This window comes from Pan troglodytes, chromosome 15, assembly GCF_028858775.2.
Source record: "Pan troglodytes isolate AG18354 chromosome 15, NHGRI_mPanTro3-v2.0_pri, whole genome shotgun sequence".
Taxonomy (NCBI): domain Eukaryota; kingdom Metazoa; phylum Chordata; class Mammalia; order Primates; family Hominidae; genus Pan; species Pan troglodytes.
In genome coordinates this window covers 78,745,970-78,760,503 of record NC_072413.2, presented here as the reverse complement: position 1 = coordinate 78,760,503, position 14,534 = coordinate 78,745,970, and the positions used below count along the sequence as shown (strand labels likewise).

The following is a 14,534-nucleotide window of genomic DNA, read 5'->3' as shown; positions in this document are numbered from 1 at the left end:
AATAACCCTGAAGTTACTTTGCTTCTGGGTTCAAGTGAGTTGCTGGAGAAATCCAAAGAATTTGGTATACTCTTGGGCCCCTTATAAATTTGAGATTATCTAACTAGAACCTTATTTCTGTTTGTTATCTTTTAGACATCTATCAGTTGTTCATTTCCTCTTTTCCTACAGTGATTATTTCAGATCTGCTCACTATTAAAATACACAATTCAGCTCATTTCCATCCTCCCTCATCAGAGAGCCACTTTCCTGCCATTTTAGTAGGACTGCCTTTTTGTTAGGAGTTGGTCCTCAGATAAGCTTACTTCTTGACTTGCTAAATTTAAGATGCCTGTGAGATTTCTAAGTGTAGAAAGTTATGAAGCCATTAGATATTTGAAAGTCTGGAGATGACGGGTTAGTATGGCTTCTGAATGTAGGACTCACTAATACCTACTAATATCTGTCTACCTAAATACTCATCTACCGAGGGTATTGTGTAGGTGGGATGATGCATAATACTGGAACTTTATAGAGTTATTTAGATTTAAGAGGCTAAATGGTAGAAGAGACTCAGGAAAGGAGATTATGAAAGAAGAAGAATAAGAAGATAGAGAACTAGTGAGAAGTAGTATTATGAAAGTTAAGGAAGCAGAGAGTTAGAATGAGCAAGGGGTTATTAACAGTGTCACCTGCTACAAGGAAACTAGGTGAAGGAAATTTTTTTTTTTTTTGGACTGAATCTCGCTGTGTGGCCTAGGCTGTAGTGCAGTGGCGGAAGCTCAGTTCACTGCAAACTCCACCTCCTGGGTTCAAGCTGTTCTTATGCCTCAGCCTCCTGAGTAGCTGGGATTACAGGCGTGTGCCACCATACCCAGCTAATTTTTGTGTTTTTAGTAGAGACAGGAGTTTCGCTATGTTGCCCAGGCTAATCTCGAACTCCTGGGCTCAAGTGATCCACCCACCTCGGCCTCCCAAAGTAAGATTTTTAAAGAGTTATTGTATTTGGCTGTAGGTGATCTTTGGGGATCTTGATGAGAGCTGTTTTCATAGTATGATGGACACCAGATGTAGTGAACCAAGTGAACTGAAATAAGGTTGTAGGGGCATCAAGTATGGACCACTCTTTCCAGGATCTTGGCTTAAGAGGAAGATGAGTACATGGTACTGGGTAGAAGATAATGTAGGATTGAGGAAAGTGCTTTTGTTGGTGTTGTTTTTCTTTTCTTTATTTTTTAAAATCTTTACTGTTAGTTTTTGAGATGAGAGAAGTAAAGCAGAATAGTCAAGTAGGAAAATCGCAGAGATAGGCTATTTGTCTAAGGAAGAATTCCCTTTCCTTGGGGGCTGGAAAAGAGAAGAAATTGACCATTGGTAAATTTTAAAATACTACAAGTAGGACATATTTGGGGTATCCTGCATTAACTGCCTGCCCAATTTTACTTCTGAAGGAGGAGCTATAGTACATACTAAAACCAAAGGTAAAAATGGTAGGGTCAGAGATGAGACTTTTTGTCATAATGGCCCTTGTGTGAGCTGGGTTGAGGCATGTGGAAGACTTTCTGGGTGCCAATGAGTTGACTCTCTATGTGGTCACATCAACTGATAGTCCTGTGTGATTTTTCTTACAGGACTCAACCTGATGTAGGAATTAGGAACTTTTTAAGTTCACCTAGAGTTGGTGGTTTTGTTGTTTATGTTCAGTGAATGAACAGTTTAAAGAGGGAGTCTAGGTGTAAGCAAGAGATTGGCTAAAGTGAAAAAATATAGTGTTTGGGTTAGAGAGCCAGGATTTAAAGCTAGCAAAAGAAATCTCAAGGGAGTGGTCATCTCCTTGACAGTGAAGCACAGATTACACAGAGGGAAGAGGGTGTAATAGCTGATTAGATTGGTAATTAAATCCAGAGTTATGGGAAGAGGGTGGAGTGAGGAACCCCTTGCTTTAAAGGTGGCAGTTCTGATAAAAACACCAAGATAAAACCATGGCAGTGGGTGACTGAAGAGGCCTGGAGTTGGGGTCATCTGAGAATCTGGAAGTTTAGCAATAGGTTGATAACATGGGCTCTAGAAGCAGACTATCCAGGTCCAAATCCCTATGCCCTCACTTATTAGCTGTGTGATCTTGAGCAAGTTATTAACTCCAGCAAATGTTGGTTACTTTTCACTGAAATGGGGATAATATTGTCTCATTTTAGATTTGTGTTGGGATTGAATGAGGTAATTCATATACAGCATTCAATCTTTGGTATAACTCGAGTACTCAATGCATTTCAGTCACAGTCATAGTTATTTGATTATTATTGCTAGCTTCTTTTCTTTTAAATCTCAGCTTATGCATCACCTCCTATGGGAGACTCTCTGCAGCCACATTGTAGTCTATAGACCCCTTTAGGTAACTCTCCATCATGTTTTAGCACCTAGGACTATCTAGTATAATTTAGTGGTTAGTGAGAATACCTCCCTAATTAGCGTTAGCTTCTCTGGTATTAAAACTATGTCCTATTAATATTTCTATAAACCATATGCTTGATGAACAGGAAGTATAACCACTCTCTTTCCAAGTATTTGTTGAAAAGAAAAATCAGTTCCATTTCTCTTTTGATCAGGAATCGCTTGATTGCTTCTTGTTAATCAAGTTGATTTCTAGCATATTGGTAAAACTTTTAGAATAAGAGCAAAAGGTAAACCACAATTACAAGGGTTTTCTCATCTTATTTTAGAATTTTCTACACACACAAGTACACAGTTCTCAATTTACCATTTGGGTGGATGAAACATCTTCCAGGCTGCATTGAATTTACCAAACTGGACAAATGCAAACCTGTCGCCCAGAAAATGAAGTTTGTTTTTGAGGCATTTAAAAAAATGTTTGCCATAATGTCAAACCATGATTTTAATCATGAGGGAAATTATATTTAACCTTATTTGAGCCATAGATCGTCATAGAATCTGGACCTGGAACCTCTGTTGTTGGGGCCAAAGGAGCTTGGTAAATGTTTCTAGTTTCATTTGTCCGGACCTTAGTACAGTGGAGATGTTATTTATTGTTTATCCGACTCACAGCCTCATTCCAACCCCTGGAACCCATTCTTATTTGGACACATGACCTTTTTATGTTACTTTTGTTGCCACTAAGTATTTGGAAACTAAGGCTCAGGAGGGGCAGCTTATGTGACTCATTGTAAGTGCTTTATTTCTGAATTTATCACTTTCTTACAAAGCTTTACAAAAGTGGCTTAATGTTAATGATTATTTAATGGCTTAATGTTAATGATTATTTTATTTGTATAAACTTGCATAAAACAATATCTTCTCATTTTTAAACTTAAAATAGATATTTACTTATTCTTAAAATATGTATTAATCATGATGATTTAGTGTAATTTCCAAATATATAATCACCATCCTGGCTTTAGGGAAGCTAGACTGAAGGTTTTTTTCTTGATTAGAGAAATATTCAAAATAAAGTTAAGTATATTTATAAATCTGTACTATAGTGATTCATATCAGCTTGAGATAAGTGCTTCAATGTATAATATTATGTTGGTTTATCTGGAAATAATGTATAAACACTTTATTGGGAACCTAATATGTTATCTATGCTGATGTTTCTGTCACTCTATTGTTACTTATTTTTATTTTTTATTATAATTTTGTTTTGCTGCCAGAAGGCAAAATGTTATATATGATTGCTACTAATAGTTCTCTGATAACCTGACAAATTTTAAAACATCGATATTTCTTCAGCTGGACTTTTCGCTTCAAAAGTGCCTTCTATTTTAGTGACAGTCAATTGGAAACACATATTTTCCCTTTTTGGATGATAAAATAGTCCAAGAAAGAGGGAATATTTATATAAAAAATTATTCCCAACTAATGTGGTTATAAAATACAAAGAAAAAGACTCATGATTTCTAAATTGATTGCTAATGAATTTTAATACAGATGATTTCCACTTCAGTGACATTAGAGATTCTTGTTTGATGATATGCTACACATCCAATTTTGACAAGGATTTGTTCCTAATGTTTCGCATGCTTTATTCGTAGAATTTAACACGTGAACTGGAGAATGGGGAAAAACAGCAACTGCAGATGTTGGATCGACTTAAGGAGATCCAGAATCACTTTGACACATGTGAGGCCGAGCGTAAGCATGCTGACCTTCAGATCTCAGAGCTGACTCGCCATGCGGAGGATGCAACCAAGCAGGCTGAGCGGTACCTCAGTGAGCTCCAGCAGTCAGAGGCTCTGAAAGAGGAGGCGGAGAAGAGGAGGGAAGACCTGAAACTGAAAGCTCAAGAATCCATTAGGCAGTGGAAGCTTAAGTATAAGAAGTTAGAGCGAGCGTTGGAGAAACAATCTGAAACTGTTGATGAACTGACAGGCAAGAATAATCAGGTATAAAAGCCACATTCCTAAGGAACGGTTTTCCATGTGATTCAACCATTCATTCATCTATCCTTAGAAAAAACACTTGAGTGCCATACTGTACATATAATCAATATGTCCTTGATAGAAGAATCCTTACGTCTTGGCTGTTTCAAAATTATCAAAAAGTTAACAAAAATTAACAAAAGTTAATTTTTAAATATTTTTTACTTAAGCCTTTTCATAGTTTAATATTATGTGGCTTTTCAGAGTTGGCCCATAAATAGATGTACCCCTTGCCCCAGTTTAGGTGTAAGTTTCCTAAATTGAATTATTGTTTAATCTTCTAATATTCCAATGGAAAAAAAATGACTAAATCTTTGTTATTTTCACACAACTTTCCTCCCAATGCATTTATTTTAAAATCTCATTTATTTATATATTTTCAACTAGGTATTGGTAAGAAAGAAGCATTTAAAAAATGCAGTAGTTACTAGGGCCATTTACTGGCAGCATCTGTGATGGGCTTACTTAAATGCGTGACACTGAGGATGTCACTGACTGAGCAGTGTTATGGGATCACAACCCTCTTCAAGACTTTGCTTTTATGCCCTTTTGATAGCAACAAAACGCATTTCACTGATATATGTATGCATTTCACATTATCTTTTCTCTTGTATAATCAGTTACTTTAAATGGATTTTATGCTCCTATGTTGATTCTCATCTGATATATCTTTGGGTTGAATTAAACCCAGATGTTTATAAGATAATAAGCAGGAAAGTCATGATTGATTTTTTTATCCATGTTTATTCTTGGTTTATCATTTGTGCTTTGTCATTTGTCACTTGTCGAGAACTCTGTACATTCCAAAAGAATAATCATTTGGATAAGTTGACTTTCTTTGAAAAGAAAACAAAATATAGGGCATTATATTTATAAAATCAGTTTTCAGCATTTAAGAGTGACAGATGCTTATTTCAGATGAGCTGTCATGGAAAAGATGCTTTATCTTTTACATATGAATTTCTCGGACATATAGAAGATGAAAGAAATGATCATTTTGCACTCACTGTGGATTACTTTTCATTTTAACCCATCTGACACATACTGGGTGGCTGGTTGCCCTGAAGTAAAGCAGTTCTAAAGCTTTCAGACTTGTGTCTGAACTGATCTGATCCCAGGAAATTGCTCTATCTTGATTATTCTGTTGTCAGCCTGATCTGGCAACTGGCTCAATGAGCCTGACTGTAAGGTAGGTAGGTAGCTAGTGAGAGGAGTGGTTGAGAGAATTGATTGATTGAAAATCTCATCTGGAGGTTTTACTTAATTAGAAGAGATTTAGAAGGGTCCATGTTATCATACAGTCATTCCAGTCCATGGTGCTGAGACTTTTCTAGGTTCAGTTTTCAGAATATTAAAAATTGTTTAACAATCATTTCCCAGAATACTTCCAATTATTTTTATCACTTAGCATTACTAATGATAAGCAAAGAAGCAGTTTTAAAGTGATTGCCACAGTTAGGGTCGTATCACAATTATCACAGCAGGCATTGTAATTTCTCCTTTAAAAGCCTTAAAAATTAATGCAGCATGTTGCAGTTAGAGCAATGGTTTTTCAAGGAAAAAGAGTAAGAAATGTGCTCAGTAAATCTGTGATGTGGAAATACATGGTAAATAATTTTGGAAAAAAAATTTAAAAATGTATTACTGAATATTATTTCAAAGGGATATTTAATTCTTAATAAAATCACAAAGCCACCTTAACACATTTATAATACAGCTACTTTCTTTTTGATTTTTAGGGCTAATTATTTTCAAAAAGTGACTGCAAGGTATTTTGGAAGGGTGTATTAAAATAAAAATTATACTGATTTACAAATATAACATATTGTGGCTTAAAGGATAAATTACTTAATAAGTAGCCTTTCCGAGTCATTTTATATGCTCATATGATGCTCTCCTCATATTTGCAGTATGGTTCTGTGTCTACCACCAGTTCTCTTTTTCTAGCATAATTTATTTTCTGCTTTAAGATTTGTTACTTAAAAAATATACAAAACGGCAAAAGGCTTTTTTTCTCTTAAAAGTTGCTCTGATTTATTTCTTTTTTCCTGCTTTTTACATTTCTGGAATCTTAGTAAGATTATCAGATATATATCATATTACAAAACTACTTCATTACTGAAGGATGTGTAATATCAAATCGCGTATCACTGCAGGGAGAAAAAAAAACCCAGACAGATCAAATTGTACACTTTCCTCAAAGACAATGAAATGGATATTTACATCAGGGAATTGTGGTGTACTTCAGGGATATGTAGGTAACACATATTAAGAGACCGAAAACTTTATAGATACAAATAATCTAGTCGTAAGTTGTGGTATTTTTGCTTCTCTTTTTCTTTTAAGGTACTGTTTGAAATCGTTGGTTTGTAATGGTGCTTTGAAAATGATAAAGGAAAAAATTGGACTCCAATCATAGTATATGCTTTTCTGAATGTTTCCAATTTTTTTCATATTCTTTTTTAATATGGATAATGGGAATACTTCTTGGGATTTTTGTTGTTGTTGTTGTTGTTTTGTTTTGTTTTGTTTCCCCTGCTGAATTGGCAGAATAATTGGCTTGCTTATGTATTGAGCTTTTTGCTTGATAGTATTTGACTTCAAGAATCTTAAATTACCATCTATTCCTTCTGTGTATTTCCTTCCTGCTGACAGAAAAAAAGAGTTATATGTAATATATGCTATCTTGTAAAATCTGAATTTTTGAATGGTTGAAAGTAATTTTTAAATGGATCAGTGCCAAAGTGTATGATTTTTTGAATGCATATGCAGTCCTATCACATACAGTTCAAGAAATGCTAGAGTATGTATTAGTATAATCCAGCCATCTGCCTGCATTTTCCCTCACATGCAGGTAAAAAACAAAACAAAACAAAACAGCAACAAAAAAAACATTGAGCAAGCCCCTCATCTACCTTTTAGTTAATTAAAAAAAAAAAAAAACCAACCTGTGTATATAATACTTTGTGTTCATGTCTTTGAGGAGTTGGCTTCTGTTTCTATAATTGCCATGGTGTTAGATAGTATCATTCTTTTGGCTTCGCACAGCTATTTTCAGCTTTCTTTCAATAATCTTTTCTTTTGCCCCTTCTTTGGAAGCTTGGTTTGCCTGGTTAGAGTATTCTTTCCCCATTTTTGCTCTTGACTGCTGGCTATTTTTCATTTATGCCCCTACATTTTTCAAGGATTTTAGCACTTGGCTTTGCATCAACCTGTTTTATGACATTAATTCTTGCCGTCATCCTTAGTAACTTCAAAGTTCAAGTCTGCAACCTACTGAAGTCTGTATCCTTATAATTCACTAATGTCTTATTTTATAGTGACCGTCACTGAAATAATTCTACTTCAGCGTCTAATTTCTGTGTTTAAATTTTATCTTCATCTGTAATTGTTTCATGTCCAAGCCTTCAGTTCCAAAGCTCAGTGTCTGATCTTTCATAATTCTTCTATTCCCTACACCCTAGCTTTTTTAACTATTCATACCCAATTTTGATCTTTCTACATTCCTCTGGTTTACTAGCCAGTTTCTGGATTCAGTTTTTTTCCTGTCACATTGGACTTCATTGAAAGCTACTTTGATGTTGTTCTCATCACATCTTCAATTTCTTTCCTCTCCCTCATACATTTTACCAATTTCTAATCTGGAGTCAACCCGACTTTCCACTTTTTCCATTCCTTCTCCTTAACAGTAACAGCAAAACTTCCATAGAAATATCAGTTGGGTTCCATAGTATTCATGCTTACCTCCTGCCTCCCCCTATCCATTCCACTCAATAATTAACATAAGACCATCACTAGGTACAAAATTGCAGAGAGCTGGAGCCAGAGCTTTGACATACTGTGTCTGGAGCAGTTCTGCCTGGAATGATTTTCTTGTGGGTTAAGCCATTTCGGATTGGGATTTTCTCTTACCCTCAGCAGAAAAAATTCAAGTTTATGGAAACTTTGAGTTCTAGAAATAAGGAGCTCTAAGTAAAATAACCTAAATTGTAGGGTTGACCGAGAGGAGAAGTAGGGTAAGGGGCAAGAGAGGATCATATTGTTCTAAAGGGAAAGTTGGTAAACCTTGCTATGTGGTTGGAAGCAATTGGTTTAAACAGAAATCATATTTAGGGGCATTGATGCTGTGAATAAGAGGATAGTATTAAGTGACTGGTAGGAAAACTTTAGGATGTTGGAGTATGTTGTGTACATATTTCAGCCTTCAGTAAGGTCTTACAAGAGAAAGACAAGTTTAGGTTGAAACTGGTCTGTCTAAAAGCAGAGAGTTTTGTTCGTTTCTCTTTGTTTGTTTAAGGTGGGGAGCCTGAAGTCTGCAATCTATAATCCAAATTGCCTATGAGTCTGATAATTTGGAACCCCTTAGGTTTGGAAAAGTCGAATTATTTATCCAAACTGAAATTAGTGCAAGCACAAGAGGGAGTCAGGAAACAGAAAAAAAAAAAAAAAAAAAAAAAAAAGATCCTGGCCAGACAAAGAGAACCCAATTCCACTGTTTTGATTTGCCTCAAGATAAAGGCTATTCATTTGAGGGCCCTGGGTATGTCCAGGGTATTGAGATGACAGTAAAGACACTGACATTTTCAGACTCAGAGAAAATGCCTAGACAGAATCTTAAGCTGTGGCTACTAGGCAAGCAATTAACCAGAATCAGATCGACAGAGCTTAGTTTTTAGTATCTGTATTGCCAAAGAAATTCCAAACTTGACCCACATGGTCTGTGACTGTCTGCCCTCTGGCTGTCACCCTTGTCAGGAATTGATGTGAAGCTTGGAACACTGCAAAGACAGCAAAAGATGGAGAGTTATAGAGTAGCAGAGCCTGAGCTTTGAGGGATTCTTCTTGAACCATCCTATCTCTGGACTTACTGTTATGTGTGAAAAAGAAATATCTTTGCTTTTTAATCCAACTTCAGGAAGATATAATATTTCATAATTAAAGACACTTTACATGGTATGACTTCATTATGAAAATGTGATTTTAATCCTCAGCACTGCCTATAAGTCTCTCAACTCATGCCAAGGGGGCTAAGTTATCTGCTTCAAACATATATTACTATATTGAAGGTCCCTACCCTCGCTCAGTCCCTCCCATGCTATCTTTACAGCCCAAATTTGATTCTATCAGTTTTTGTGTTCTCTAGTTTGGTAAGTAGAATGACCCTCCCCAAAGAAGTCACCCTAATTTCTGGAACCCATGAATATGATAAGACATTACTCCTGTGATCACATTATCTGGATGGGCCTAATCTTATCACATGAGCCCTCAATAGAAGGTTTTTTTTTTTTTTCTGGCTATTGAGAGAAGGGGACGTCAGAGAGAGTTGGAGCTTGGGAAGGATTCATCAAGCTGTTCAAGCTTTGAAGATGGCAGAGTCCATGAGCCAAGGAACAAGGTTGGCTTCTAGAAGTTCAGAATAATCGCTGACCAAAAGCTAGCAAGGAAATGGGGACCCAAAGTCCTACAACTGTATGGAAACAAGTTGTATCAGAAACCTGAATGAGCTTGGACATGGATTCTCCTCAGAACCTCCAGACAAGCGCCCTGGCCAGCTGATACCTTGATTTTAGTCTTAGGAGACCTTAAGCTGAATACCTTGCTTGGCCTTTCAACCTATTGGAAGCAGTGAGATAAAAAATGTGTATTGTTTTAAGCTACTAAGTCTGTTGGAAATTGTTATGAAGCAATAGAAAAATAATACATCTACCCTTAGGCTCATCTATATTTCTCCTACCTTACATTCTTTCAGAAGTGAACTCCTTCATCTGTGTTCCAGAGTTCCTTCTCCTCAGTTATCCCGTCTTTTCACAGTAGAGACGGGGTCTTGCTGTGTTGCCCAGGCTGGTCTCGAACTCCTGAGCCAAAGCTATCTTCCCGCCTGAGCCTTCCAAATAGCTGGGATTATAGGTGTGTGCCACTGGGCCTGGCTCTTTTTACAGTTTTGATCACTACCTTGCATAAACACCTCCCTGAGACCCTAGTACCTCCTCGAACTTAAATTCTACTCCAACTTTTTGTTTCCCCTTTCTCACTAATCTTCATCACAGTCTTATGAAATAGCTATTATTATTTTCTGTAGTAAGAGAAATGATTTCCCTGAGGCCATAGAATTGCCCGTGATTGAACTGAAAATCAAATTCACTTCTTTCTGGTCAGAGCTCAACTGCTTATTCATCTCCTTTTGTTAGTTCTCATGTTATCTTTGTGCTCTTTCTTTCTTTCAGTTAAAACTGAGCAGGATTGGGGAAACTTTTTTTTGGAGTGATTGACTCATTAAATTTTTGTCATAAATTGTTTTACACTGAAGTATAAAATGTGAAGTGTAGAAATGTCTTGCAAATATTTGCATCTTAACCCATTATTTGTAATTCTGAAATGAGTCTTAATTGGTTCCTTTTTTTCCCTCCTGTTTCACGGAGATTATCTTTGGTGCCAGTGTTGTATAGAAAACAATCTTGGCTCCCTTGGCTGCCCATTATTTTATTTGCAGTGATTAGGTGGTGAGAATTAGAGGCCAGAAGGGTTAACCCTTGGCCTCTGTCTTTCCATGTAAATCGTAGAGAGGCTGGCATAGAATGATGGACTTCTAGGCCCTTGACTTTTCTCTTGAGCCCTTTCCCAACCTTTCCTGACTTAATCTCATTTCTTTGTGGGCTTCCAGGCTCCCAGTTGCATATTGGTGAGTTTTCGTCACCATTGATATTTTAAAAATAATGGCTGAATGTACCGTAAACTTTCTTATATTGTATCTGCATGCTTCCCTATATTATTTTCCATCTCTTTTTTGGGGTTTCTCCTTTTTAAAAGTGTGTCATTGGAATGTACATCAGTATTATTTTAGGTAATAGTGTATTATTTCAACCTCTAGTAAGTTTTCTTTATAATGAGAGTCTTTGCTTTCCCCATTTGTTTGCTCAATTTTATCTTACATTTAAATAATTATTTGTGACCATGGATTGAAATAAGTTTTGGTGATGAAAATTTGAAATACATATTTCAGTGTGTTGCTATTTCAGGACAATTATATATTCCCCCCCACCTTTCTGGCCTAAAAGTATTTTTATTACAAAATGGGAAAAATACAAAAATTATTTGATGATTTTTTTTTCTCCTTGTGGGTTAAACATTGTTTTGCTGACTGGCAGAGTCTATGGTGAATTTTACAGTAACTTTTATTTTTTTCTTTTGCTTCATGTTCTTAACCTGATAGATTTTAAAAGAAAAGGATGAATTGAAAACCCAGCTGTATGCAGCATTACAACAAATAGAGAATCTTCGAAAGGAATTGAATGATGTCCTAACAAAGCGTGCCCTTCAGGAGGAGGAGCTTCACTCCAAGGAGGAGAAATTACGTGATATTAAGTCTCATCAAGCTGACCTTGAATTGGAAGTTAAGAATTCCCTGGATACCATCCATAGACTGGAAAGCGAATTGAAAAAGCAGAGTAAGATCCAAAGCCAGATGAAAGTTGAGAAAGCTCACTTGGAGGAAGAAATTGCAGAGCTCAAGAAGAGCCAGGCCCAGGACAAAGCTAAACTTCTTGAGATGCAAGAGTCCATCAAGGACCTGAGTGCCATCCGAGCAGATCTTGCTAATAAATTGGCCGAGGAAGAGAGAGCCAAGAAAGCAGTGCTTAAGAACCTTTCTGACCTCACTGCACAGGCAAAATCCAGGGATGAAGAAACAGCTACAATCATTACACAGTTAAAGCTGGAAAGAGATGTGCACCAGAGGGAGCTGAAAGATCTCACATCATCATTGCAGAGTGTGAAAACAAAACACGAACAGAATATCCAGGAGCTTATGAAGCACTTTAAGAAAGAAAAGAGTGAGGCTGAGAATCATATCAGGACTCTGAAGGTACCTCTGCTGAATTATCCTGATGATACTGAAGGAATTTTTCTGGTGGCTCATGAAGTTAATAAAGCATAAACTTTTAGAGATCATTCTGTATTCCCAAGCACTGAAGGGAAGATAAAACCAACAATAAAGAGGCTTTTTCATGCCTGTTCGGCCAGGTTGAAATGAGTTATAACAGCCACCTGGGAGCACCTATTTCAGAGCATTGCAGCCCTTTATAAAGAACGTTTAGCTGTTTGGGGAGTTCAGGAAAGGCAGAGGTGGCAGTAAGTCACGGACCTGAAACGTGCCCTCATTCAACATTTATGACCTCCTAAAATATAAAAGGCAAAGACTCGTCAAGGCCAGAGAAGCTATAACCACAGTCCTTATTAGTATGGTAACTAAAGTGGATCAGCTTATGGGCTGTGTAAACCCAAGGCTTTCGAGATTTACTCCTTCTTTTCCAAATCAAAGTTGCCTGGGTAAATGCCTAATTGGGATCTTGCATTTGAGGAAATGTTTCTAAGGTCTAATGTTGTTAGCATTATCACCATGCAGGGCAATCATTTTATAACATGATTGTCAGGAGTGTGATAAATCTGTTCCTCTTCCTGTCTTTTTTTTTTTTCATAACACGTGTCATATGATATAGATTCCATATTATTTATTTTTTAATCTCCCTTTATTGAAATGAAGACTCTCTGAGGATAGGGATTTTAGTCTGTTTTGCTTCTAGCTATATCCCCAGTGCCTACAACAGTTTTTTGGAACATTGTAAATATCTATTGAATAGGTGAATGAATGAATGGATAAATCTTCAAAGGTTAATTATTATAATGTTTTTCATTATAGTAGTAGTTGAAATGCAACTACTACTTTCAAAATGCTTATGATTTAAGATGAAATGATATTGAAATAGTTGACATCTGTAAAATGATATAGCTATTCTATGAGTCCTTCCCCAGTCCTAGATAGCCTTCTGGCATTAGTGGATTTGGGGTCTTCAGTTGGGATTGGCGGGTCAGAATGGAGGCTAAAATAGGTAAAAGACCCTTACTATATTTCATTAAACCTAAGACACCTTATAAGATGCATCATTGCTGTTATTACTAGATGCATGTGCTCCTAAGAAATAAAAATGCTGCCTCCTGCCTATGAAACCATGATAATGCTATCAAGTGTAAGAACTCCCAGGTCAGAGATGGTCAAATGTGGAAGATACACGTTTTAATGTTGATGAAGTATGGAATAGTAATCTTTTAGAGTTGATGAATATATAAACAAAAGTAGAATTAGGGATCTGGAGAAGAGCTGATCTTATAGAAAATAAAATATATATTACATGTTGATTGATTGGCTGTGACAATAACAATACTACCAGCAATCAGTTTTTCAACATTTTGTGCCGGTCACTGCTCTAAGAACTTTACAAGTGTTAATCATTTAATACCCACCTCACCGTGCAGATTATGTGGTATTGTTTTCTCCCTGATGAGGAAATTGGGACACAGAAGGTTATGTAATTTGCCCACAGTCTTACAGCGGGAGAGTGGTAGGGAAAGGATTTGAACTCAGGTAATTAACTGTGTTCTTAACTGCTTTGCTAGTCTGGAAAAAAGTTTAGACTCAAGGACAGGTAGGTAATGACTTTGGGGGATTAGGTGGATAATGATGCTATTGCCAACATAGAGAATACAGACAGAATAGAAGATTTGAAGAGAACAGTGGTAAATCTAGTTTGTTTTTTTTGTTGTTGTTTTTTAGCATATTGTGTTAGGGGGAGGGACTTTAAGCTTAACCAAGAAAGTCTAGGTGGAACAGATTAGTACATAATTAGTATATAATAATTAGTAGGGTCAAGAGTTGAGGGAGAAATTGAGATTAGAGTGAAATATTTCGGAGCCAGTTAACTCTTGGGTGGTAGTTCATATCATGGGATTTGGATGAGATTGTGCAGGGAATAAAAAGAGGATGAGACTCTCAAACACTAATGTTTTAAGGAAAGAATTTACTAAAAGGGCCTAGCAAATAAAAATAAAAGGCCATATGACAGATAGGAGGAGAATCAGAAGAGAATGATGTCTTGGAAACCCAGGTAAGACATTTTAAGAAAGTTATAATCAAGAGTGATAAATGTGACAGGCAAGCTGAAAGAAGAAGTATAAAAAGCCTTCATTCCATTCAACAGAGGTTGATGGGGAAAGTACATGAGGAGATGTGAGGGGATTTGATAAAAAATAAGAGTATATAGCATTCAACAGGAGACAAGGCATCTT

General features: G+C 36.4%; 1 protein-coding gene across 27 annotated transcripts in view; it reads left to right on the top strand.

Moving 5' to 3' along the window:
* CEP128 (centrosomal protein 128) overlaps positions 1-14,534 on the top strand; it is a 484,430-nt gene that overhangs the window by 162,167 nt on the left and 307,729 nt on the right. For all 27 annotated transcript variants that reach the window (XR_010151258.1, XR_010151259.1, XR_010151253.1 and 24 more), the window contains 2 exons: positions 4,029-4,379; positions 11,626-12,276. Coding sequence is in view for 18 of the 27 variants with exons in the window: in XM_063793855.1 (XP_063649925.1) it covers positions 4,029-4,379; positions 11,626-12,276 (1,002 nt within the window). In the remaining 9 variants the exon portion in view is untranslated. The remainder of the gene's footprint in view (positions 1-4,028; positions 4,380-11,625; positions 12,277-14,534) is intronic.